Source organism: Vulpes vulpes, chromosome 1, assembly GCF_048418805.1.
Source record: "Vulpes vulpes isolate BD-2025 chromosome 1, VulVul3, whole genome shotgun sequence".
NCBI lineage: Eukaryota > Metazoa > Chordata > Mammalia > Carnivora > Canidae > Vulpes > Vulpes vulpes.
In genome coordinates, this window is record NC_132780.1 from 6672577 (window position 1) to 6700304 (window position 27728).

The 27728-nt window shown below is 38.2% G+C and overlaps 1 protein-coding gene across 7 annotated transcripts in view; it reads left to right on the forward strand.

Moving 5' to 3' along the window:
* The window catches only part of LOC112928495 (uncharacterized), a 125034-nt gene extending 98213 nt beyond the window's left edge, over positions 1–26821 (forward strand). For 2 of the 7 annotated variants that reach the window (XM_026010260.2, XM_026010261.2), the window contains exons 2-6: positions 2616–2702; positions 4494–4572; positions 5778–5904; positions 7169–7267; positions 21172–26821. In XM_026010260.2, the coding sequence (XP_025866045.1) occupies positions 4543–4572; positions 5778–5904; positions 7169–7267; positions 21172–22538 (1623 nt within the window). In that variant the 5' untranslated portion in view covers positions 2616–2702; positions 4494–4542 and the 3' untranslated portion in view covers positions 22539–26821. The remainder of the gene's footprint in view (positions 1–2615; positions 2703–4493; positions 4573–5777; positions 5905–7168; positions 7268–21171) is intronic. The other 5 variants (XM_026010263.2, XM_072753516.1, XM_026010264.2 and 2 more) reach the window with 3 other exon arrangements.
* The last annotated feature ends 907 nt before the right edge of the window (positions 26822–27728 follow it).

Below are 27728 nucleotides of genomic sequence, written 5' to 3' on the forward strand. Positions count from 1 at the left end.
TATACATGGGCAAAGTCAACAATAGACTTGGCTCATGAATTAGAAGGTAAAGTAAATAAAAAAATAAAAGTCACTCAGGAAAAACAACAGCTGTTCTTAGAGTATCTTGGGCTTTTTTTTCTCAGATCAACAGAAGGCTGAAAGAAAAACCTTGAAATGGGGAAATTTTTGCCTTATTTGGAATATTTGTATTTGTGAGGTTCACACTGTGTTTAATATGGTGGTGAGTGTTGCTGGCTGTTCCTGTAGACATTTGAAGTAGTCCTCCTAGCATACATGTGATTTTTTTTTCTGTCACAAGAATTTATTGCCACACATGTTGGAATTGTTTTTTAAGATTTTTTTTTTTAAGATTTTATTTATTCATAGAGACACAGAGAGAGAGAGAGAGGCAGAGACACAGGCAGAGGGAGAAGCAGGCTCCGTACAGGGAGCCCGACGTGGGACTCGATCCAGGGTCTCCAGGATCACATCCTGGGCTGCAGGCGGCGCTAAACCGCTGCGCCACAGGGGCTGCCCAAGATTTTATTTATTTATTCATGACAGACACAGAGAAAGAGGAGAGAGAGAGACAGGTAGAGGGAGAAGCAGGCTCCATGCAGGGAACCTGATGTGGGACTTGATCCCGGGTCTCCAGGATCACACCCCGAGCTGAAGGCGGCATTAAACCACTGGGCCATCGGGGCTGCCCTTTATTTAGTTATTTATTTGTATTTTTATTTATTTAATTAATTGATTTTTTAAAGTAGGCTCCACACCTTGTATGGAGCCCAGCTAGGGGCTCAGTCTCATGATCATGAGATCAAGACCTGAGCTGAGATCAAGAGTCCAGCGCTTAACCCACTGAGCACCCATGGGATTTTTTTGTTTTAAACACAGTGGCTTCATTCATTTCATCAAAATTAGGGCAGCATCATCACTTTTTAATATTTGCCTGGTTTTTAGTGGTGTAGATGCACTAGTATTTAATCATTTCCCCAATTAGATTCTTTTCAGCTTTTGTTCATTGTAAACCATGCCTGTCAGCGTACCTCTGCGGATAGCTTTATATACATGTGCAAATAGTTCCTTTAGTCTCAGAAGTGAAGTTCTGGGAACTAGCTCACAAGGTCTTTAGGGTTATCATGTTTAAATGCTTCTTCACATAGTTCTAAATTTGGACCAACATGGTGTCCATTTCCTTATGACTTTGCTACTCTGTGACATCAGTCTTTCAGACCTCACAGTTCCATCACTGTAAAAGTGAAATTTTTCTCTTTTCTTTTCTTTTCTTTTCCTTTTTTTTAAAGATTTTTATTTATTTAATCATGAGAGACCCACAGAGAGAGAGGCACAGGCACAGGCAGAAGGAGAAGCAGGCTCCATGCAGGGAGCCTGATTTGGGACTGGATCCTGGGCCTCCAGGATCACGCCCCAAGGTGGCGCTAAACCGCTGAGCCACCCAGACTGCCCAAAAGTGAAATTTTTTGGTGTGCCTTGCACACATCTCCATAATTAGTAGTGAGGTTTAGTGTCTTGTGAAAGATTATTTTTATTTTGTAGTGAATTGTCCTTGCTCGAATTCCTCTCAGGGATGTAGAAATTTAGTCTTTATTTTTTATTTATTTATTTATTGAAATCTAGTCTTTAGAAGCAAAAACCAAAGTTGCAAGATGGCCTTTTAGTTAGAGAAATGTGGACTAAGAACAGAACGTTGCCACCTAATAACTGAATCTGGGCAAATGTTTTCACCCCTGAGCATTGATTTCCTGGTGTATTGAGAGATGAGAAGAAATGCATAGCAGGGCAGCCCCGGTGGTTTAGCGCCGCTGTCAGCCTGGGGTGTGATCCTGGAGACCCGGGATCAAGTTCCGCCTCAGGCTCCCTGCATGGAGCCTGCTTCTCCTTCTGCCTGTGTCTCTGACTCTCTCTCTCTCTCTCTCTGTTTGTCATGAATAAATAAAATCTTAAAAAAAAAAAAAAAGTAATGCATAGGAGAACAGTGCTGAGGGCCATTAGGGGATGTCTATGAAATGCCCACCATGTAGCAATTCTCCATGAACGTTTGTTGTTGACTAACTGTGATGATCATGAATCTCCTTGTTCCCATTTGGAAACTGAAAGAGAGGGAGGAGGTGCAAAATATGTCCTAGGATGAGAGGTCCTGATTGGGAAACAGAGTAGTGAGTTGTTTGGGCTGGGGAAAGGCCAGTGGTAGCAGCTGCTAGGCTTACTCTGTGTGGTTTGCAGGCTTCGTGTTTAGGAGGTTCAGGCAGGATCCTAGGGGCTCAAGAGGCTGTATATGGTGGTATGGCCCTTTCTTAGCCCTGAAAGATGGTACTAGAGGGAGGAGGAGTCCAGTGTCAGGACCAGATCTATACTGCCAGACCGGGAGTCCTCCTCCTAAGTATTCAGGCTTCTATACCAAATCCTTCAGTGTTCAGCTGGATTCCTTAGGGCTTGGATTTCTTTACACTTCTTGTACTCTCTCCTAGTTTTTGTGAGTATGGAATCAGGGTGGGTATAGTTGTGGAGAATAGTTAGGAAGTAGGGACAGAAAAGAAAAACGCTCATTAACATAAGTCTTTTGGGGATCTCTGGGTTACATTTGGTTTCACGGCCTCTTTTTCTTCCAGATCTGGCTTATCTGGACTCGACAGTTCTCCAACAGAGAAATCTTGAAAAGGACTGACCAGTTCTTGCATTTTGAAACCATGGCCTATGTAAGTTGATGTTCTTTTCTCCTTTTTGAAATATTATTGATCTCTATGTCATATGTACATACATACCCATTCCTTATCCTGACACTTCTTATTTAACACAACTCCACTCAAGAATTTTCTTTAGTTCCTCTCATTCCAATGAGGGTTGGGAACAAAGAGCCCAGTGAGTGTCCTTCCTACATGGCCTTCTCTCTTCTCCACTAATGTGGATCTTCTCCTGGCTACAGAATCTTCTGTCAAGAGCCATGAGGGAACAAAAGTGAAATGCCTTGAGAAAAATGCAGGCACTCTCTGCAGAAAGTTCCCTTGTTAACATTTTCCAATATAACAGCTTTTGATTTTAATACTTAAGCTTCAGAGAAAGTATATCTCTGAATACAATGATTTTTAGTCTGGCTTTATGTAGGAAAAATTTGTGTCCCCAGTACACAATTTGACATCTTTTCAAAGTTTTTGACCTTTTAATTGACATGTAACATACATAGAGAAAAGAACACAAGTCTTAGGTGTGTAGCTGAATGAATTTTCATACACTGAGCACATTTGTGCTAGCAGCACTCAGGTCAAGAAAGAGAATATTGGTGGTACCTCAGATGTCCCCACTTCAGTCACTCCCTGCCCACCAGGCCCAGATATAACCCCTGTGTCCTGACTTCTAACACCATAAATAAATTTTGCCTATTTTTAGAACTTTAAATAAGTGAAATTGTATAGTTCAGTATAACTCTTTTTAACAAAAAATAATGTGCAGGAGACTCTTGTTATATTTCAAATATAATTGGTAGACTATCAGGACCATCCTCGGATGTTTTGAGACGCACACAAATATCATTAAGAGGATGTGTGTTTCTGGTGCTGCCGGTGAGAATGGAGGTGTCAGAGCGTCATACAGAATGTGAGCTATCCTGCCATTATGTTTTGGTTAGAAATACATTTTCATAGTGTATTTATTTAACATGTAGCTATTGGGTAGTATAAAATGAGTTTCTAAAAAGTTGGGGAAGTATTGAAGAAATTGAGGGAAAAGACACAAAGCAAGTGAGAAAAGTGAATTCAGTAAAAGAAACTATGAAAATACTAAAGCTAAAGGTACATGTGGAGCAACCCATGTATACTATAATTCTATCCTGGAGGGAGATGTGAGGCTGCTTGGAGGTTTGGAATTGACGTGTAGTGCAGAGTAGTTGCAATAAATACCTGTTTAATAATGTACTATTAGAATGTCTGGTATTCAGGAATGAGTTATTGATATTAAGGGGAGATCTTTGTTTTAAAAACTTTCCTTGAAGATCTCTGGTTTAATGAAGGAGAGAATTTGGTCCTATTTGACTGCCTAGAGGGAAAACTCCAGACTTCTTCACAGACTTGAGTTTTCCAAGGACATAAAATGAGATTTAGTGTTGGCTGGTCTCAGTCTCTGTATGTGTTGAGATCTTACAGTATATATGTAAGGCTTTTAGGATTGGGTGGATCAAGTAGGGATATAATTGGGGCCTTATATTGTAAGGCTTAAAATTTCATATGGTGACTTGATATCTTTATCATGGCTCCAAAGGCCTAATCATGAGTTCCCCTGTTCTTGCCAGATATGGTCCCTATCCAGCAGAAAAGACTCCTACCTGGCTAGCCTTCCTATCAGGCAGATGATCTAAACCCCTTCTGGTCCTCACCCTATCAGAAGGTTTCACCTCCCTGCCAGCCCACAGAATTATTCAAACAAACCGGTCACATCCTCCTGTGGGGATCAGGGACACCTTACCCTCTTTTTACTACAAAGCCTGCCTCCCACAGACCCTGCTTGTTCACTCCATTCCTGAGTGCAACCCCTGTGTGGCCCTGCATGACGTGTGGTGTTCTCCTCCCCTGGGCTGTGAGTATATATGTCTAATAAATGCTGTCAGTCTCATCTGTCCAGTGTCAGGTATTGAGCCACCTCATACTATATAGGGCAAGGAATCTCTCCCTCACCAGTGGGGAGGTAATTAGGTAATCAGAACAGAACTACAAATAGATCAAGAATCATCTCCAGCAAACCCTGAGAGAGAAACCCTGAGAGAAGAATACCAGGAGCAAAGTCCATTGTGTAATTTTACAGGATGTGCTGGTTTATAACAAGGTTTCTCAACTTTGGGAGTATTAATATTTTGAGTCAGAGAATCTTTTATTGTGGGGGCTGTCGTCTGCATTGTGGAACATCAAACAGTATCCCTGGCCTTTTACCAGTGAGGTGCCTATAACCCTCATATCCCCTCCCTCCTGTTGTGATAACCAAAATTGTCTCTAGACATGGCCAGATATCTTCTGGGGAGTAAAATCACTCCTGATTGAAAACCATTTGTCCAAAGTGACATCATCATGGTTCAGCATCCTCAAGTCAGGGTTGAGAAAGGGTGTTCAGTTAGGGATGATGGATGATAAAGACTAAGAAGGTTATCCAGATGCATAAGTAATAGATAATGTAGGCTGTAAGAATCAAGGAAGATTTTTGAAATTGTAATGAATTAAAGTATCTAAATAGGAAAAGAAAAAGATTGAATATGATATATTCAAAATGTGGACTGCCATGTACAGTTTTTTTTAAAGTTTATTAAAGAAGTGGTCCTTATAGGGAAAATGTTTATAAGAAAAATCTGACTTTATGATGAACTTGAGTCTATTTTCTTAGAAAAGATATTACAGTACTTTTGGGAGAAGTTTTTGTCAATATTTTTTCACGATCGTTAAAGGGAAAAGGAAGCGGAAGACATTTCCCATGAATTTACGGTGGAGACACATAGCTTGTAAAAGGCTTGTGTGTACAGTTTCAATTAATTTGGCGTTTTTTTGGTTATTTTATTAATTTCCAGATTTTGGGGGGTAAAAAATTAATCTTATCTGCAGCCGTAGGGCTGTTCAAGACATGTAGAACTCTGCTTCAGTGATACTAATTTTCTTACTGTTCCCTTCACATAAGCCCTATCCCATTGCTTGTTATGTGGCCCCTTCTCTGCATTGCAGTCTTCAATCTCCTCCCTTTTCATTTAAGAAATATTGCATTTATTTTCACAGGTAATAACATGAGTTTTATTTTTTCAGGGTTCAGTGACATTCAGGGACGTGGCCATAGATTTCTCACAGGAAGAATGGGAATTCCTGGACTCAGCTCAGAGGGACTTATATAGGGATGTAATGTGGGAGAATTATAGCAATTTCATCTCACTAGGTAAGGCTGTTTATTTCAAATTATGTTGACTTTATTGTCAATTTCAGGACTATGTTTTGAGAAAATAGATAAATTTTTTTCTTTGTGTTCCAAAGGAATGGCTTTAGCTTTGTTGGGTTGGAAATAGGCTCCTGCATTTAATACTTCATCACTTTCATTCTGCTGTGTCCTTCAGATTTTTTTCAGGTTCTGTGATTTACTTGTTTCATTGGTATCCAAGAGCTGGGCTTGAATTTGGGTTGATGACAACAGAAGCATTGTCCAAGAAATCAGATTTTACATTATATTTAAGCCCAGAATTGATGCAAATACTTAACACTCCTTTCTAATCCAGCCAGGAGAGTACCTAGCCACAGGGGTTTTGAGTCTCTAAAAATCAAGGGAGCCTAGAGAACTTACACTGTATAAAATGGATCCACAAAGTTCATTTAAAACTCAAGTAAACGCATTCTGTTTCCTATAACATATTGAGTTCTACCTGCTTTGTGGTTGAAATTTAAAATCTAAGAACTTTGAGATGCCTGGGTGGCTCAGTAGTTGAGCACCTACCTTCGGCCCAGGGTGTGATCCTGGGGTCCTGGGATCGAGTCCCACATCGGGCTCCCTGCATGGAGCCTGCTTCTCTCTCTGCCTGTATCTCTGCCTCTCTCTCTCGGTGTCTTTCATGAATAAATACATAAAATCTTAAAAAAAAAAATCTAAGAACTTTGAATTTATCATTGAATGAATAATCCTAGAAAGGATCAGATGTCATCTCAGGAAGACTCTCCTGTCAGTAAGTTGATAATAATAAAAATAACTAATACACACACAGGTATATGTACCTATAATTGCATGTAGTTGTACTTACTATTGTGAGCATTGTCCATTATTAATTAATTCTCACAACTCTATAAGTAATATACTGTGATTATCATCCTTTCAGATGAGAAAACTTAGGCATAAGAGGTTAATAATTTACTGAGGTAACACAGCAAGAAAGGCAGGATTTTAAACTCAGTCTGGATTCAGATTTTATATTCTCAACCACTACACAAGACCACCTCTCAACAGAGTTTATATGAGTTTAAATTATAATAAGGCCTGTTATTATCGTTTCCTTGTGCTCCCAAAGGTACCCTAACATGAGTGCTCTTCAGCTGCCTTTCATTTCTTCACTCTTAGGCTTTGTAAAGTGCCATTTTGATCTGTAGTTAATTATGAATTTAACCAAATTTGTACCTGACTTTTGGACTTATAATTTCACATCACATTATCTTTTAAGCAGAACCTTCCATTTCTAAACCAGATGTGATTACCTTACTGGATGAAGGGAAGGAGCCCTGGATGGTTGTGAGGGAAGAGACCAAAAGACACTGCTCTGGTGAGTGAGGGCTGAATAGGATGGGGAATTAATTACTGCAGGTAAGAGCCAAGCCTGTTAACCTTGAGATATTGGAAATCTCTCTTCCAAAGCCCATGGCCTGTGGAGGGAAGCAAATTAAAATCTTTTAAACCTGGACTCAAGAGGAACTTCCTGTTGACCTCAATCACAACTCTCTGTTTTTCATTTTTATTTTTTTTAAAGATTTATTTATTTATTCATTCAGAGAGAGAAACAGGGAGAGACACAGGCAGAGGGAGAAGCAGGCTCCGTGCAGGGAGCCCGACCTGAGACTCGATCCTTGGTCTCCAGGATCACACCCTGGGCTGCAGGCGGCGCCAAACCGCTGTGCCACCGGGGCTGCCCTTGTTTTTCATTTTTAATATTTTCTCTACTACTTCAAAGAGAGGAGCTGTTCTCAGTAGGAGGAACAAAGATGACAGTAAACATAAGAGCTGAAATCAACAAGATAGTAAAAGTAGAGAAAATTAATAAAGCCAAAGGTTGATTTCTTGATAAGATCAACAAAGTTGGTAAACACCTAACTTGAGTCATCAAGGAAAAAAAAAGGACGACAACAACTGTTAATGCTAGGAATGAAATAGTAACTGGGTTATCACTTCACATCCTATAGCCATTAAAAGAATAATAAGAGAATACCATGAGTAATTTTATTCCAATAAATTAGACATCTTAAATGAAATGGAACAACTTAAAAAACACAATTACCAGAGCTGACACAAGATAAAAAAAGAAAATCTGAGTAGCCTTATATCTGTCAAAATAATTGAATTCATTCAGAAATATTTCCACAAAGAAAACTCAAATGGCTTCACTGGTGAATTCTATTAAATATTCAAGAAAGAAATAGCAGCAGTGTTAAACAAATTCCTTCATAAAAGGAAAGAACACCTCCCATAAATAAATAATTAAAAAAATAGGTAGAATAAATAAATAAAATATTTTAAAAAATAAAAATAGTGTTTTTATATACTAGGAGTGAAAAAAATAAGGAATTTAAAACCAGTTAAGTCAATTAAGTCAGTTAAGTCAATTAAGTCAATTAAGAAAATTAAAAGCAAATTAAGTCAATTTACAATAGTGGCAGAAACCAAAAATACTGAGGAGTAAATTTGATAAAACATGCAAGACCTGTACACTAAAGACCATGGTAAAGACCTAAATAAATAGAAAGAAACTGTTTTGGGGATGGGAAGACTCAGTCTGCTTAAAATATCAGTTTTATAAATCTTAAGCTGATTCCAAAATTTATGAAAAAATGATGGACTTAGCGTTTCTAAGGTAATCTTGGGAAAGGAAGAGTATATTACAGGATTTCGACTATATGACTTCAAGATACTTCAAGATTATAAAACTACAGTAATCAAGGGGCACCTGGGTGGCTCTCTCAGTTGAGTATCCAAATCTTGGTTTCAGCTAAGGTCATTATCTCAGGGTCTTGAGATTGTGTCCTGCATCAGGCTCCAGCCTCAGTGGGGAGCCTGCGTGAGATTCTCTCTCCCTGTGTCTCCCTCCCCCCACCTTTCTCTCTTTCTCAAAAAAATAAAACTACTGTAATCAAGACTTTGAATATTGGATAAAGGTCAACCAACAGAACAGAACTGAGACCTTAGAGGTAGAACTCATACACACTTAAAAGATCATTTAGTTTTTAAAATTTTTAAATATATTTTTTAAAGATTTTATTTATTTATTCATCAGAAACACAGAGAGAGAGAGGCAGAGACGTAGGCAGAGAGAGAAGCAGACTCCATGCAGGAGCCCGATGTGGGACTTGATCCTGGTTGTAGGATCACGACCTGAGCTAAAGGCAGGTGCTCAACTGCTGAGCCACCCAGGTGCCCCGAAGATCACATTTTTAAAAAGATTTTACTTCTGAAAACATGAAAGACAGAGAGAGAGAGAGAGGCAGAGGCATAGGCAGTGGGAGAAGCAGGCTCCATGTAAGAAGCCTAATGTGGGACTCGATCCCGGGACTCCAGGACCACGCCCTGAGCTAAAGGAAACTGCTCAACTGCTGAGCCACCCAGGCATCCCAGGATCATTTATTTTTGACAAAGGCACCAAAACATTCTAGTGGAGGGGAAGGAAAGTTTTTTTAACAAATGAATTTTGGAGGGCAACCCAGTGGCACAGTGGTTTAGCGCCGCCTGCAGCCCAGGGCATGATCTGGAGACCCTAGATCGAGTCCCACATCGGGCTCTCTGCATGGAGCCTGCTTCTCCCTCTGCCTGTGTCTCTGCCTCTCTCTCTCTCTCTCTGCATCTCTATGAATAAATAAATAAAATCTTAAAAAAAAAAACAACGAATTTTGGAATAGCTGGAGAAAAAAATCTTCACCCCTATCTCATCCCAAAATTACTTTAAGATGTACTTTAGGGCAGCCCTGGTGGTGCGGCGGTTTAGTGCTGCCTGCAGCCTGGGGTGTGATCCTGGAGACCCTGGATCGAGTCCCACGTCGGGCTTCCTGCATGGAGCCTGCTTCTCCCTCTGCCTGTGTCTCTGCCTCTCTCTCGCTCTCTCTGAATGAATAAATAAATAAATCTTAAAAAAAAAAAGATGTACTTTAGACCTAAATATAAAAACTAAACATAAAAAATGTAAAAAATCCAAATATAAAAAAATTTAAGACTCATTATAAATTTTATATAAAAAATATGAAAGCTGGGTGTGCCTGGCAGGTTCAGTCGGAGGAGCATGTGACTCTTGATCTTGTGTAGAGATTACTAAATATAATAGAAAATAAACTTAAAAAAAGAAAGCTAAATATAAAGCTTTTAAAGGAAAACTAGGAGAATGACTTATAGTAACCAAAGGCTTCTTAGGTGAAAGCAATAACCATAATAAAAATTGATAAATCAAATTTTATCCAAATTAAAAACTTTGTCTCTTCAAAATATACCAATAAAAAAATGATAAGTCACAGACCAAGAGAAAATAGCAGTAAAACATATCAAACAGAAGACCGATATGTACTGTAACTCAACACTGTAATGATAACCCAATTAAAAATGGGTAAGGGCACCTAGGTGGCTCAGTCTGCCTTCAGCTCAGGTCATGATCTCAGGTCCTGGGATTGAGCCCCATGTCCAGCTCCCTGCTTAGTGGGGAGTCTGCTTCTCCCGCTGCATCTCCCTCTGCTCATTCATTACCTCTCTCTCTCTCTCTCTTTCTCTACTCCCCCCCTCAAATAAATAAATAAAATATTTTTTAAAAAAATGAGTAAAAGGTACATCCATACTATGGAATAATGCTCAGCAACAAAAAGAAATAAACTGTGGATACACACAGCGGCTTGGGTAGTATGCATGAGGAAGTATGCTGAGTTAGAAAAGCCAATCATAAAAGGTTACATACCCCATGACTCCAATTATGTAATATTTATGAAATAACAAAATTACAGAGATGCAAATGGATTCATGCTTGTCAAGGGTTAGGATATAGAAAAGGGAAAGGATGGTTAGGGCCATAAAGGAGTTCTGTGGTTATGGTACAGTTGAGTATCTTGTTTGTGGTGGTGATTATGCAAGTTTATATGTGATAAAACTTTAAAATTGCATAGAAATATATACAGTTGAGCCTTAACATGCGTTTGAACTGTGTGACTCCAGTTACATGTGGATGTTTTTCAATTAATACAGTAGAGTACTGTAAATGTATTTTCTCTTACGTTTTTCTTAATAACACTTTCTTTTCTCTAGCTCACTGTGTTATAAGAATACAGTCTATAATACATCCAACTTAGAAAATATGTGTTAATATTTTATGTTATTGGTAAGGCTTCTGGTCAACAGGCTATTAGTTGTTAAGTTTTGGGGGAATCAAAAGGTAAATACTCAGAGTTTTTACTGCATGGGGGGTTGGCACCCATAACCCTGCATTGTTCAAGGTCAACTATACGTATACACAAGGGCATGTATAACTAGTGAAGTCTAAATGAGCTCTCTGGATTATACCAATGTTACTTTCTTGGTTTGAGTATTATACTATACTTATATAAGATGTTAAACATTGAGAGAGGTTGGGTGAAGGTTGCATGAGACTTTCCTGTGTATTTTCTGCAACCTCACAGGAACCTACAATTTTCTCAAAAAGTAAACAAAAATGTTCAATTAGGGGTGATAGGTAAAAAATTTGAACAAAGATATGGATACTCTTTTTATCATCAACGACTATAATTCATTTATATCTAAATCTGTGTTAGTCAGCTTGAGCTGCCACAACAAAATACCATAGGCTGGTAAAACATTTGTTTTCCCATAGTTCTGGAGGGTGGAAATCTGAGATTAGCATTTGGGGCTCTGATGAGGGCTTGCAGATCTTCTCTTCTCACGTTGTCCTCACATGGCAGAGAAGGAGAAGGAGTGAGACAGAGACAGACCTCTTATAAGGCCACCAGTCCTATCAGGCTAAGAGCCTTATGACTTCTTTTAACCTTATTAATTATCTTCTAAAAGTACCATTTCCAAATACAGTCACATTGTGTCAGAGCTTCAGTGTCTGATTTTGGAGGGACACACAGTTCAGTCGATAGCAGTATCTATATAAGATCCAGTTTCTCTGACTTCTATTTTGATTAGTTTAGATGTCTTTTGTTGCCTAAAAATGTATTCATTCATTGAGTGATCTGAACCATGCATTGCTAGACACCAGTAGAACAATTGTGAACAAGAATGCTAGGTTCCAGCAGCCATGTTTACATTTTAATAGAAGTAAGGACATTAAGTAAATAAATAAATGGATAATGTTAGGTGGTGACAAGTATTATTAAGAAAAGTGAGAACGGACACCTGGGTGGCTCAGTGGGTGAGTGTCTGCTTTCGTCTCAGGGCGTGATCCCTGAGTCCCGGGATCGAGTCCCACATCGGGCTCCCTGCATGGAGCCTGTTTCTCTTTGCCTCTCTCTCTGTGTCTCTCTTGAATAAATAAATAAAATCTTTAAAAAAAAAAGAAAAAGAAAAGTGAGAAGAGCAAGGGCTAGAAATTGACAGGTGTTGACATGTTTGTTTTAGGGTGCTCAGGGCTTTTTGAAGAGGTGATATTTGAGTGGAGACCTGGAAAAACAGTTATAGGAATATCTGTAGGATAATCTAGTTACAGGAGTATCTAAAGCAAGAGCGATCCTGATGGAATAGCAAATGCAGGGATCCCTGGGTGGCGCAGTGGTTTAGCGCCTGCCTTTGGCCCAGGGCGCAATCCTGGAGACCCGGGATCGAATCCCACGTCGGGCTCCGGGTGCATGGAGCCTGCTTCTCTCTCTGCCTATGTCTCTGCCTCTCTCTCTCTCTCTGTGACTATCATAAATAAAAAAAAAAAAAAGGCCTTGGGTTGGGAGATGGAAGTTTTGTGGGTTTGAGGAACAGCAAGAAGGCCAGGATGATTAGGATGATTATTCCAAGGTAAGGCATGGGACTTTTAAATGTGATAGAAAGCCCCTGGAAATTTTTGAGCAGGGGAATTACATTTAAGCTGATTTGTCTTCTAATTATCACTCTATGGAGAACAGATTGAATAGAGACAAGATGGGAAATGGAAAGAACAATCAGAAGGCTATTTGATCTCTCCCAGCTGGAGATGGAAGTGGTGGGAGGTAGAGTAAGAGCCATGGTAGATGTACCCAGTACATGTGGGTCTGCTCCTCTCTCTGGATATTCTCCTCCCCTCTCTGGGATTTCAACAACTTGCATGGGGCTGCCCCTTTGGATACCCTCTTTACCCAAATTGGACTCCTCACCAGCTTCCTTCCTCCAATATGGATAAGAAACATCTTTGTCTTTTAATTAATGATTTAATCCAACTACATTTAAGTAACTTTTTAAAAAAATTTTCTTATATATTTAGGCTCAAATCTATTGTCTTCCTCATTTTTTGTTCAACTTATTCTTTCTTCCTTTTTTTCTTTTCCTGACTTTTCTGGATGAATCAAATATGTTGACTTTAGCTTTTGCCTCTTGTGTTAGTTACACATACTTCTAGTTTTCTTCTCAGAGTTGCCCTAGAAATGAAGACATGGATTCTTTTTTTTTTTTTTTTAAGATTTTATTTATTTATTCATGAGAGACACAGAAAGAGAGAGAGAGAGGCAGAGACCAAGGCAGAGGGAGAAGCAGTCTCCATGCAGGGAGCCTGATGTGGCACTCTATCCCAGGACTCCAGGATCACACCCTGGGCCAAAGGCGGCGCTAAACCGCTGAGCCACCCAGGCTGCCCAAAAAATGGATTCTTTACTTATTACATTGCTCCTTAAATTAACTCCTTTGTATCTTTCCCAGTATTGTGAAGATATTAATAACATATTAATTCCTTTTATGTATCCTCCTCTTTTTTGTGTTGTTGTCATGTAACTTAATTCTTTTTATTTTTTTTAAAAGATTTTATTTATTCATTCATGAAAGACACATAGAGAGAGAGGCAGAGACACAGGCAGAGGGAGAAGCAGGCTCCCTGCAGGAAGCCCGATGTGGGACTCGATCCCAGGACTCCAGGATCACACCCTGAGCCAAAGGCAGAGCTTAACCGCTGAGCCTCCCAGGCGTCCCATGTAACTTATAATTCTATATACATTTTAATCCCCACTGAGCACTAATTTTATTCTGTTGTCAGTGTTTGTTTAGATTTACCTACTGTTTACCTCTTGCAGTGCTCCTCATTCTTTTCTGCACTGTCATTCTTCTACCTAGAATCATTTTCTCTGTACCTGAAGAATTTCCTTGAGTATTTCTTTTATTGTGTCTCCTGGCAATGAATTCTCTTTAATTTTTTTTTTTAAGATTTTATTTATTTACTCATGAGAGACACAGAGGAAGAGGCAGAGACACAGGCAGAGGGAGAAGCAGGCTCCAGGCAGGGAACCCGACGTAGGACTCGATCCCGGGTCTTCAGGGTCAGGCCCTGGGCTGAAGGCGGCGCTAAACCGCTGAGCCACCCAGGCCGCCCTCTCTTAAGTTTTATTTGACAATATCTTCAATCTTTAAAGGGTACAGAATTTTTATCTTTGTTTTTATTGGATACAGAATTCTGAATTGGGAGTTATTTTTCTCTTAGCTAGTATCTTGTCTTTTGGCTTCTGTCATTTCCATTTAGCAGCAGTTTGTTGGTCATATTGGAATTCCTTTTCGGGAATTATTTTGGAGGTTTTTTTCCCTCTGTGACTGCTTTTAGAATTTTCTTTTTTATTTGGTTTTCACAGATTTACTGTGGTGCGTCTATTTTTATATTGTGGTGTATGTATGCTTTTTGCTGTTCTAAGGAATTAAATTGGACTTCATATCTTATCAGTTTTGAAAAATTCTTGGTTGTTAAATATTCAAGTATTGTTTCTTTCCCGTTTTTACTCTTCTCTCCTTCTGGGACTCAAGTTACACATAAGTTAAACCTTTTTTTTTTTTTTTTTTTTTTTTTTTAAGATTTTATTTATTTGACAGAGAGCATGTGAGAGAGAGAGAGATCATGAGCAGAGGGAGAAGCAGACTCCCAGCTGAGCAGGGAGCCTGATGTGGGGTCGAACCCAGGACCCTGGGATCATGACCCCGCCGAAGGAAGACATTTAACCAGTTGAGCCACCCAGGGGCCCCTAGACCTTTTTAAATTTTTGCATGTATCTTTTATGTTCTCTTATGTTTTTTCTTATTCTTTTTTATTTCTGGGATTCAACTTTGATATCTTCTATAAACCCATTTCCTAGTTCACTGATCTTTTCTGCTAAGTCTAATCTGCTGTTAAAGATATCTGTTAAATTGTTAAATTTAGCTATTTTTCAGTTATGAGATTTCTTTTTGGATATATATATTTTGTTTTGTTTTGAGAGAGATCAGGGTGGAGGGATGAAGGAGAGAGAGAATCTTAAGCTCCATACCCCCCATGGAGTCCAACACAGGGCTTGATCTTATAACCCTGAGATTGTGACCTGAGCTGAAATCTAGTGAGACTCTTACTAACCAAGTGAGCTACCCAGGCGCCCCTCTCTCTTTTAATAGATTTCTTTTTTAGAGCAGTTTTAAGTTGATAGCAAAATTGAGCAGAAAGTAGATTTTTCACATATTCCCTAAGAGTACATTTTTTTTTAAAGATTTTATTTATTCATTCATGAGAGACAGAGAGAGAGAGAGAGAGGCAGAGACACAGACACAGGCAGAAGCAGGCTCCATGCAGGGAGCCCAATGTGGTACTTGATCCCCGGTCTCCAGGATCACACCCTGGGCCGAAGGCGGTGCTGAACCACTGAGCCACCTGGGCTGCCCCTGTGTTTACATTTTTAAAATACTTGAGAAGTCTGGTTTATTGATGCGTAATTTATATACATTAAAATTCACTCTTTTCAGTGTCTAGTTTTAGGAATTTTGACAAATGCAGACAATTTGGGTAACCACCACCATAATCAAGTTTAGAATAGTTTCAAAGTCTCTTCATGTCCCCAGTGTTCTCTTATTGAGTTAAATCTAGCTTTTGGCTAAGAAATATATATATATATTTTTATCATGATAAGGAAGTAACTATGTATTCCTATTATTTTAAGTGCTTATTTCTTTATTTATTTAGAGGGGGAGAAGAGATGAGGGGCTGAGGGAGAGGGAGAGAGAGAATCTTTTTTCTTTTTAAAGATTTCATTTATTTATTCATGAGAGACACAGAGAGAAGCAGAGACATAGGCTGAGGAACAAGCAGGCTCCATGGGGCGCCTGATGAGGGACTTGATCCAGGACTCCGGGACCACAACCCAAGCCAAAGGCAGACACCCAACCGCTGAGCCACCCAGGTACCCCAGAGAGATAGAATCTTAAGCAGGCTTCATGCCCAGTGCAGATCCTGACGTGGGGTTGACGTCACAATCCTGAGATCATGACCTGAGCCGAAATCAGGAGTCAGATGCTTAATTGACCGAGCCACCCAGGTTCCCCCATTTGCTTCTTTAAAAATAAGAAATGAGTGCTGAATTATGTCAGATGTCTTTCCAGTGTCTATAAAAATAATTATAGGATTTTTATCTTTAGAATAATGAATAAATGAATATGATAAATTATTTTAGTAGATTTCCTAACATTGAACTGCCCTTGCATTCCTGAAATAGACTACAGTTAGTTATGATGTATTTTGATTCAGTGTGTTATAGGAGTTTTTGCATGAATTTTCATAAATGATAGAGTTTTCCTTTACTAGGTTTTGGTTTCATTTTTTTTTTTTTTTTTTTTTAATTTTTTTTTTTTTTTAATTTTTATTTATTTATGATAGTCACAGAGAGATAGAGAGAGAGGCAGAGACACAGGCAGAGGGAGAAGCAGGCTCCATGCACCGGGAGCCCGACGTGGGATTCGATCCCGGGTCTCCAGGATCGCGCCCTGGGCCAAAGGCAGGCGCCAAACCGCTGCACCACCCAGGGATCCCTCATTTTTAACTCACTTTAACTTGGAATTCTTTCTTTCTTTCTGTCTTTCTTTCTTTCAAAAGATTTTATTTATTTATTCATGAGAGACACACACAGAGAGAGAGGCAGAGACATAGGCAGAGGGAGAAGCAGTCTCCATGCAGGGAGCGCGAAGTGGGACCCGATCCTGGGTCGCCAGGATCACATCCCGGGCTGAAAACGGCACTAATCCACTAAGCCACTGGGGCTGCCCGAATTTTTTCTTTTTTGTAAATGGTCTGGGCCACTTTATAATTGGGCTATATGCTTTCTAAAGTTTTGATAATCTTCAGAATAATTTTTAAGAGTAGGTCTTTGATTAATTTCTCTATATTTTCTTAGAGAATTACCCTTCATTGGCATAGTTGTTCCTTACCATTTTCATAATAATTATGTTTTGTTAATTACTTGTTAATGTCAAGAACTGTGAAAGGTCTGCAGTTTTGCCTCTACCTGCATGCTAACAGGTTAATCTGCTGCAGTGTTATGGATGCTGGCAAAAACATATGACTTCTAGACCAAAGACAAAGGATTTTATTGCTCAACAATAAAACGGCACAACAAATGGCATGAACATTAACATATTTACTTCATTCCTGTTTGCCCACAAATTCCATGGCGGGGGATGTGGATGTATCTAGATAGATACCTGAATATGCATTGAGCTGCACTGTAAGGGAGGAATCCTGAACTTAGAGAACCCAAATCTTTATGATGGGCAATGAGCATGAGGGACCTTTCTCCAAAGGAGATCCTACCTTTATTATATTGAACCATTAGCAAACCTGCCTGTTGATCTAGAGAGAGATACTATCTGTACCTTTCCGCATTGTCAGTTATACAAACATTCTTGAAAAGATAATCCAGAACAAAGGTAGTCAATACTTCTGCTTGCCTGATGTGTAAAATTGTGAGAGACCCATAGTGAGTTCTTTCTGAATACCTAGTTGCTATTTTTAACTTTGTTTGAATGCTTTCCTTTTTTCCTAATTATCTTTGCAAATGATTAATATGTTTCACTGATTGGAGCACCTGGGTGGCTGAGTTGGTTAAGTGTCCAACTCGGTCTCAGCTCAGATTTTGATCTCAGGGTCATGAGTTCAAGCCCCACATTAGGCTGTATGCCAGGTATGGAGTCTACTTAAAAAAATACACACATACATTCAAATATATATATCACTGACTTTTTTCAAACAACCTAGGTTTTTAAAACTTGTGTATTTCATTCTTTTTCTGTTATCTAATTAATGACGTTTTGCTTTTATTTCCCTCTCTGTATTCTTCAGTATATTTTTTTTCTAACTTTCTAAATCATATTTCTTTTCTTTCATTTCTTTGCTCTAGGAATTTAAATGTATTGATGAATTTTCTTATAAGATCTGCACTGTATTTTGTAGATTCTTGGTAATCTAGTGTTTTCAATATTATTTTCTAGATAGTCTACAATTTTCTTTATTTAATAAGGAGTTTTAAAAATTTGAAGTGCGTTGGGCAGCTGAAGGTGGCAGTTTAGCACCACCTTCAGCCCAGGGCCTGATCCTGGAGACCCAGGATCGAGTCCCACGTCAGGCTTCCTGCCTGGAGCCTGCTCCTTCCTCTGCCTGTGTCTCTGCCTCTCTCTCTCTCTCTCTCTCTCTCTCTCTCTCTCTCTGTCTCTCATGAATAGATAAAAATTTGAAGTGTGAAGATGTCGCTTGGTTTTTAAATTTTTTTATTCCTCCTTCTGTTTCATAATGAGACTTTGAGTCATTTCATCAGTTTTATACATTTGACTATAGTCATAGAAAAGACCTTTCTTATCTCTCCTATCCCACTTCTCCCCATATCCTTGCTTACTTCATTCAGCATTTAGATTTTCTCATGCAGGTTCCCCATCTGGATCACTATCTTTGAGCCTAGATCCAACATATCCTTTATTTTTACTCTTTCACACTCAGGTGATCCCAAGTACCATTCTGTATTTGACAGTCATTCTGCTATACTCAATGTCTTCCCATGCCTCTTTGCTCAGGATTTCATAAGCCTTTCAATGTTGGGATTATTGAAAAATATTTGAGATAGTTTTGTAGGAGGTACAGATGTTCCTTTGGCTATGTAGGAATGGGAAGGAGGAGCACCTAGAGAAGGTATGAAGGAACACAAATTTGAGTAAATGTAGCACTGATAATAATAGTATAAACTCTAGTGGAGATAAGTAAATCATTGTAGTACATTTTTAAAAAGTAAACTCAATTCCCAATGTGGGGTTCAAACTCACAACCCTGAGATCAAGAGTCTCATGACTGAGCCAGACAGCCACCCCTATTGTAGTACATTTTAAAAGATTACAAACAGATATTCATTAGTGATTATGTAATTATGGGAATTAAATGAGTAACATCTATTGTGTATTTGGGGTTTGTTATCTAATGGTAAATGGACTTTAGGGATTGTTTCTGTCGTTAGGAAAGCTTAGGTGTAAGAAACTAACAGATGATAAAATAAATATTCCAAAATTGGGAAAAAGAAGAGCAGCTGGTTGCTGGGATAGAGTATAAAGTGCATAGTTCTAAACAGGATCAGCAGGAATAGCTTTTCTGAAGAAAGTGATTTTCAGTTAAGATCTAAAGATGAAGAGAAGCCAACCATGCAGTCAGAGGATTTCTCAAAGACCGTATAACCTTGTCAGCAATGCTATTTAATGCAAATAGTGGTAGTGCCTTTTGTGAGCTGAAGAGGCCTTTCTGGCATGAACAGAGTAAATGAGAGAGGAATTGATAAGCAGCTTATTTATGCTGAGGTATTTATTTTTTATTCTAATTATAAAAAAAAATCATTAAAAACATTAAGTAGAGGGATCCCTGGGTGGCGCAGCGGTTTGGCACCTGCCTTTGGCCCAGGGCGCGATCCTGGAGACCTGGGATCGAATCCCACATCGGGCTCCCGGTGCATGGAGTCTGCTTCTCCCTCTGCCTATGTCTCTGCCTCTCTCTCTCTCTCTCTGTGTGTATCGTAAATCAATAAAAATTAAAAAAAAAATTAAGTAGAGAGACTCAAATATTGATCAGCATCAGAATCATTTGCTGGAGAATACAAATAAGTACAAAACAAAAACATGCCCAGGACTTGATCCTATAGATTATGTTTCAGTCAGTTAAAAATTACCTCTCTCATGGGCATCCCCGGTGGCTCAGCAGCTTAGCGCCACCTTCAGTCCAGGGTGTGATCCTGGAGACCCTGGATCAAGTCACACGGAGCCTGCTTCTCCCTTTGCCTGTCTCTCTCTCTCTCTCTCTCTCTCTCTCTCTGTGTCATGAATAAATAAAATTTTTATTAAAAAAATAAAATAAAAATTACCTCTTTCTTGGGCAGCCTGTGTAGCTCAGCAGTTTAGCACTGCCTTTAGCCCAGGGTATGATCCTGGAGACCCGGGATCGAGTCCCATGTTGGGTTCCCTGCATGGAGCCTGCTTCTCCCTCTGCCTGTGTCTCTGCCTCTCTCTCTCTCTCTCTCTCTCTCTCTCTCTCTCTCTCTGTGTGTGTCTCTCATGAGTGTAAAAATAAATAAATAAATAAATAAATAACCTCACCTCTCTCTAGTTTTAAGAAATCTTCAGGTGATTCTTATCACTGATTTAACTTGTTTCCCTAATCACCAACCTTACCTCCAGTCCTGGACTCTATTCTCTGTGTTTCCTTTGCCATTTTTTTTTTTTTTAACGTATGAGAATGCAGTCTGTTCCATAATACAATTAATAACTCACAATACAAATTAGCTTAATAGTGATATGGAATAGGGAATGATGTCAGTATAATTTGAGAGTTAGTTGATTCACAGGTAATTTTCCTTCTTGAATGAAGCCTGGATAGAAGTAGACCTAAAACATTCAGTAGGAAAGGCAAAGTGTTCAACTTGATGCTTTATTGCTGGATGCCCCTTCACCTCTATATGAAAAAAATTAATAATTGAGTGTCTGCATCCAGGACTCTCTCCCCAGAGATACTGTTAACCTTGCCTGGCTTCTAGCTGAAAACAGGTTACATTTTACCCTATTCCCACCTTAATGGTAGCCTTGCTGACTTAGGGCTTTTTTTCACTGCAGCGTCTCAGCACTTGAAATCCAGCATTTCTACTCTTGTGTATGTGCATTTTAGTATCCATGAAATGGCCTTCAGCCATGTTGAGCTGCCTTTTAGACTATCTCTTGAAATGTCAATTATTATATTTGTTAGTGTTCTGCCAATAAAGTTCCATAGGTTTGAGTAGTCTTCTCCAGCCCTGTTTTCTTCATAAACTCTTAATTTTTTGATGTGTAATTTTACTGAAGATAATGGGTTTTTTAGATACACGTATGTGGTATTATAGCAGAAATGCCTGTTTTAGAGGTATCTGATCCATTCACTTGTAAGACACATGATTTTAGGTGCCTTTAATTTCTCTATAGAAGTTTTCTTTCTTCTGTCACAGGAAAATAGTGTGTGTTTGCCTTCTTATTTTCTTTCAGATTTGGATTCCAGATACAGGACCAATACGTTACCTCCAGAAAAGGACATTTATGAAATATATTCATTCCAGTGGGAGATAATGGAAAGAATTAAAAGCTATAGTCTTCAGGACTCCATTTTTAGAAATGATTGGGAATGCAAAGGCAAGATTGAGGGGCAAAAGGAACCACAAGAGGGATATTTTGGGCAAGTGAAAGTTACTTCTGAAAAAATGACCACTTACAAAAAACATAATTTTCTTGCTGAATATCAGAGAGTTCATAATGGAGAAAAGTTGTATGAATGTAAGGAATGTAGGAAGACCTTTATTCGTCGTTCAACACTTAGTCAACACCTGAGAATTCATACTGGTGAGAAACCTTATAAATGTAAGGAATGTGGGCAGGCATTTAGACAGCGTGCACACCTTATTCGACATCACAAACTACATACTGGTGAGAAGCCCTATGAATGTAAGGACTGCGGAAAGGCGTTTACAGTGCTCCAAGAACTTACTCAACATCAGAGACTTCATACTGGTGAAAAGCCCTATGAATGTAAGGAGTGTGGGAAGGCCTTCAGAGTGCATCAGCAACTTGCCCGACATCAGAGAATTCACACTGGTGAGAAACCCTATGAATGTAAGGCATGTGGGAAGACCTTTAGGCAGTGTACACACCTTACTCGACATCAGAGACTTCATACTGCTGAGAAACTCTATGAATGTAAGGAATGTGGGAAAGCCTTTGTATGTGGTCCAGACCTTAGAGTACATCAAAAAATTCATTTTGGTGAGAAACCATATGAATGTAAGGAATGTGGAAAGGCTTTTAGAATATGCCAACAACTTACTGTCCATCAGAGTATTCATACTGGCGAGAAACCCTATGAATGTAAGGAATGTGGGAAGACTTTTAGACTAAGGCAACAACTTGTTCGCCATCAGAGAATCCATACTCGTGAGAAACCCTACGAATGCATGGAATGCTGGAAGACCTTTAGTAGTTACTCACAACTTATTTCACATCAAAGCATTCATATTGGTGAGAGACCTTATGAATGTGAAGAATGTGGGAAGGCCTTTAGATTGCTCTCACAACTTACCCAACATCAGAGTATTCATACTGGTGAGAAACCTTATGAATGTAAGGAATGTAGAAAACCTTTTAGACTGCTCTCACAACTTACTCAGCATCAGAGTATTCATACTGGTGAGAAACCTTATGAATGTAAGGAATGCGGTAAGGCTTTTAGACTTTATTCATTCCTTACTCAACACCAGAGAATTCATACTGGGGAGAAACCCTACAAATGTAAGGAATGTAAGAAGGCCTTTAGACAACATTCACACCTTACTCAACATCAGAAAATTCATAATGGAGTTTAATACAAAAAAGCCTTCAATTGTACATTATGTTATAAAATATCCAGAAATTCATTTTAGAGAAATTTGCTTCATGCTTCAACTAAGCATAAGAAATTTTATATTATTGGGGAAAAAAAGTTGCTTTAAAAGCCTTCTATCACCATTCAAACATTGTTTATCTTCAGTAAATTCATGTGAGGGAATAATATAATGAATGTAGGAAAATCTTTAGCCTTATCTATTATTATCCCCATTTCACTACTTTATTATGTGTTATTGGACAAGGTACTTAAACTTCTGTGCCTCATTTTGCTCACTTGTAAAATGGTGATAATAGTACCTATGTATATTATTTATTGCTGTGTAATAAATTACCACTAACTTAGTAGCTTAAAATTATACACATTATCTCACAGTTTCTATGGGTCAGGTGTTGGGGCATAACTTTGTTGGGTCCTCTGCTTCAGGGTCTCTCACAAAGCTAAACTAAAGGTTTCAGCCAGGGTTGGGTCTCATTTGAAGGCTCACCAGGGGAAGGGATTCATTTCCGACCTCACATGGTTGTTGGCTGTCACACTGAGGTCCGCAGTTTCTAGTTGGCTGTAGGCTGACCTTAGTTCCTTGCCACATGGGCTTCTTCAACATGACTGCTTATTAAGTGTGATCTGCTAGCATCATAGAAGTTATAATCCTATATGATCTAATAACCAAAATAATACCTTTAAGTTACGTTTGCTGTCTTATACTGGTTAGAAGCAAGTTACTGAGTCGCCCACTTTCAAGGGTAGGGGGTTACACAAGAGTATGAATCAGAATGTAGGGACCATTTCAGGATCAGCCTGCCACACTGTGTAATAGGATTGTCTTAAGGCTTAAGTAGTTAGTGCTTGGACAAATAGCCACGTAGCATGTTTCCTGTAAATATTATCTACAATTGTTATCATTAGTGTTAGTGAATTCATATGAAAGGAATTTACTCTAGAAGTAGTAAATGTAGAAATGCCTCATGTCACTGCTCAGCACTTACTAAACTTAAAATAATTTATTCCAGATAAAATCTAGGAGGTTCTATTGAATGTGAGAAGTTCTTCATCATTTGAGCTGCATCAGTAATTTCATGCTGAAAAGAAACCTTATGAATTTCTTGAATGTGAGGTTAAGAGTACAACTATTGTAGAATCAGAAAAATATAAAATTATTTTCCCATAATAAATTTCAAAAAGTAAATGTTTTGCAATCCCTATTGTCTGATCACTGTTAAAGATTAATTAGAAACTATCAAAAAGAGGGCAGAAAGGAAACTAACCACTTGGAAATTTAATATTCTGTGTGTTTGTGCATGCATATGTGTGTGTGTGTATATGTATGTATGTATGTATTTAAAACTCTTATACAAAAGAAAGAATGTCATGCCATTTACAGGCAATATACTGTTTGATGTTCAGATTGCCGCATCTTCAACCAGTGGGAGTTAGGTCTTTTGACATGACCCCACTAGTAGTTTGATAGTTTACTTGGATACAGCTGGAGACAGTTTGGTCAGCAATGAAAGATGCTTGGGCACCAACTCATCCTAAAAATTGATAAGGAGAAAAATAAGCATTTATTTTGTTTTTTCCATGTGAACCAAGTTTTAGGGCCACCAGAAAGCTCATCAAATTAAAAGATTTTCTTTTTTGTTTTTGTTTTTTCTTTAAATTCAGTTAGCCAACATCTAGTGTATATCATTATTTTCAGATGTAGTGCTCAGTAATTTATCAGTTTTGTATAGCACCCAGTGCTCATCACATCACATGCCCTCCTTAATGCCCATAACCCAGTTGCCCCATTCCCTCACCCTCCTCCCCTCCAGCAACCCTCAGTTTGTTTTCCCAAAGTTGAGTCTCTAATGATTTGCCTCCCTCTCTGATTTCTTCCCACTGTTTTCCCTCCCTTCCCCTATGATCCTCTGCACTGCTTCTTATCTTATATTCCACATATGAGTGAAACTATGTTTTGTTTTTAAGAAATATAACCAGTAAATGCAGAAAGAATGATAGGATTAGAAAAATCACGTTTTCTAGTTCCCTAATGGAATAATGGGTCCAGAAAATGATCTTCAATGGATAATGAAACGAGTGAAATATTTTATAGTGAGAACTTTAAAGTGGATTTATCAAGCTGATAACCTTTGAGCCCTTTGATTAATTTTAACTTCCATAAAAGTGGGACTATCAGACAATATCCACATCCTGATAAAATGTAATAGGAAGTACACACCACTACCTACAAAACCTTATTGCCAAAGCGGTGAACTGAAGGAAGCAAACCTTTGAGTCCAACTCTTTTAAAACAAGAATTTGGGGAATAGATGAACAAAATAAATGGCACCACAAGGAAGTAGCCAAGCAGATTCTAATGTGTAAAATTCCACAAAACAAATGACCTGATTTCTTCAACTAATGAGTGGCACGAAAAAGAAAAGGGGAAAGGCAACTGTTAGCAGATTAAAAGACACTTAAGAGACCTATTAGCTAAATTCAGTAAATGGGCATTGCTTGGACCTGGTTTAAACAAAATGTAAAAATACATTTTGGAGACTGGAGAAAATGTGGACTTGCATTGAGTATTAGATGATATTTAGAAATTTTAATTTTAGGGATGATAATATTGTGGATATTAAAGATAAAATGTTCTATGTGTTAGAGATACATGCTTATATATTTACGAAATGGTACGATACCGGATTTGCATTAAAATACTCCAACAAAAAATGAAAAATAAAAATAAATACTCCAACAAAAGAAAAATAATTGGCAAAGAATGCTGGAAAGTAGATTGGCAGAATGTTGACAATTCCTGATGTGGAGTGGTTGGTTTTGGGGGTTCATTGTTCTAGTATTTCAGCTTTCTTATGTGTTTGAAAGTTCCAGTAATAAAATGTTTAAAATCAAAACTGAAATTTATAGACAACTTAGAAATGATTGTTGATGAGATGTGTGTATCTAAACTTGTCAGATGTCACCAAAATCAATCCCCTTTAATGAATTAAGGAAATTTCATTTGTGGATCTAGTCTTCATCTCACCTTATCCACAGCAGTCAACACAGGACCTGTCACATAAATGAATGTGTTAGGGGAATGAGTATGTCAAGAAACCAGAAAGAGAACAAAATAAAGCTTGCAAAAGAGAAGCAAAGCACAACTAAAAATAGAAATTAAAGACTAGACTAGTGGATTTAATCCAATGTTAATAATGATTAAATTTTGAAAGATCTAGTCAAGAAAAAGAAAATGAAAAATAATGCATTTAGAACTTTGTCAGTGATAAAGGTGACCTAGCTACAGATTATCAAGAAAATTTTGTTTTAATTACAAGGTAATACTATATATATGTGCTCTCTGTGTTCTGGTCCATAAAATATATGGGGGCTACTTTTTTTTTTTTCTGTAGGAATATGACTTAAACCAACAAACAAATGTGTGTATGTATATGAACTCCCTGCTTAAGAAAAAAACTGATAGTTGTACAGATAAAAGCTTTAAGAAATAATCCTTCACAAAATTCTACCAATTCTGCACAGCTAAAATAATCCTGATACAAATCTAAATGAAGATAGCTCCTAAAAAGCAAAATCCAGACCAGCTTCACTTGTGAAGATTCTATTCGTCTTAATTCTAAATAAGGTATACTTAGAATTTATTACAAAGTCGGTCTTCACTCAGATCCATGTGTTGCCTTTCCCAAGTCTCAGATATCTTTAGAAGACCTGTGTTTAACAGAGTATAAGGCCTTAACCCAACATTTTCCATAAGCTTGTTTTGGGGAATACTAGTCCTTGATATTTGGGGGGGAAAAAGATTTCTTGGGAAAATGTGTAAATGCAGCAAAGCGTGTGCTTATGGGGAAGACCAAGTACACATTATCAGCTTGTCAAATGATACAGCAAAGAGATTTTTATTAAACATAGTGTATCTAAACTTACTTTATTGTGGAATTCTCATTCCCAGTATCTCTTACCATCTTTAGAATGTGAACCACTTTGATAGATGCTTCCATTACCACAATGAATGTCTTCAGGGACATCATTTCAGACATTATGGTGAGTGATTGTGTTGGGAGGGGGTGAGGAAGGGCACTTTTCTTTGCAGCTCACATCATATTCTGAAAGCTTATCTTGAGGGCTAGTGCTTTTCTATAGAATGTAAAAGATTCTAGCTTGGTCCTTTACATGTATATATTAAACATGCTTAAATATTCTGTTAAATAGTAATTGGGACATAAACAATTTTTCATTGTAATAAAAATGCTATATTGTATATCATTTTGTGTATTTTCTGGTTTCTTTAAAGAGTGAAGAATCTAAGGTACACATCTAGAAGTATAGCCTAGAAATAGGCTGTACATAGTTTCAGCTTTACATATTGCCAGATGGTTGCTCCATCACTGCACTAATTTTGAATCCCTCTAATCATTGAAATGAGCATCCATATTTTCCGACTTCTGTTATTGGTTACAACATTTAATTTCCCTGATTACAAGTGAGTTGAGCATCTTTTTCATATGTGTTTATTGGACAATCATGTTTCTCTTAACAGTGCTTTTTTTCATTCATGCATTTTCTCTGTGTCTTTGGGGTTATCTCATTGATTATTCATGACTTGTAAAATATTCTAGGTATTACACATTTATAAACATTGCAGCTGTTTTCTCTCAAGGTGACTTGTATTATAACTGTGTTATGGCATTTATTGTTTTGCTGACATTTTAAATTTAGATGTATTTTCAAACTTTCCAGATAATCTTACTCTTTTAATTTCTGGTTTTATATTTTCTGCCATGTGGTCGTAGCATTTGCAAGTAGAAAAAAAGTTCCCGCAATATTTATATTTATTTACATTTCTCATGCCAGTAGCCGGTATTTTCAGAATACAGTATTAGTGAGGATACCTTTCTCTCATTTTTTCCAATCTAATGGAAATCATGTATCTATTTATTTATTTATTTTTAAGATTTTATTTATTCATTCGTGAGAGACACAGAGAGAGACAGAGACACAGGCAGAGGGAGAAGCAGGCAGGGAGCCCAATGTGGGACTCGATCCCGGGACTCCAGGATCACACCCTGAGCCAAAGGCAGACACTTAACCACTGAGCCACCCAGGCATGCCATCATGTATCTATTTAAACATTTAGTGTAGGGCAGCCCCTGTGGCACAGCGGTTTAGCGCC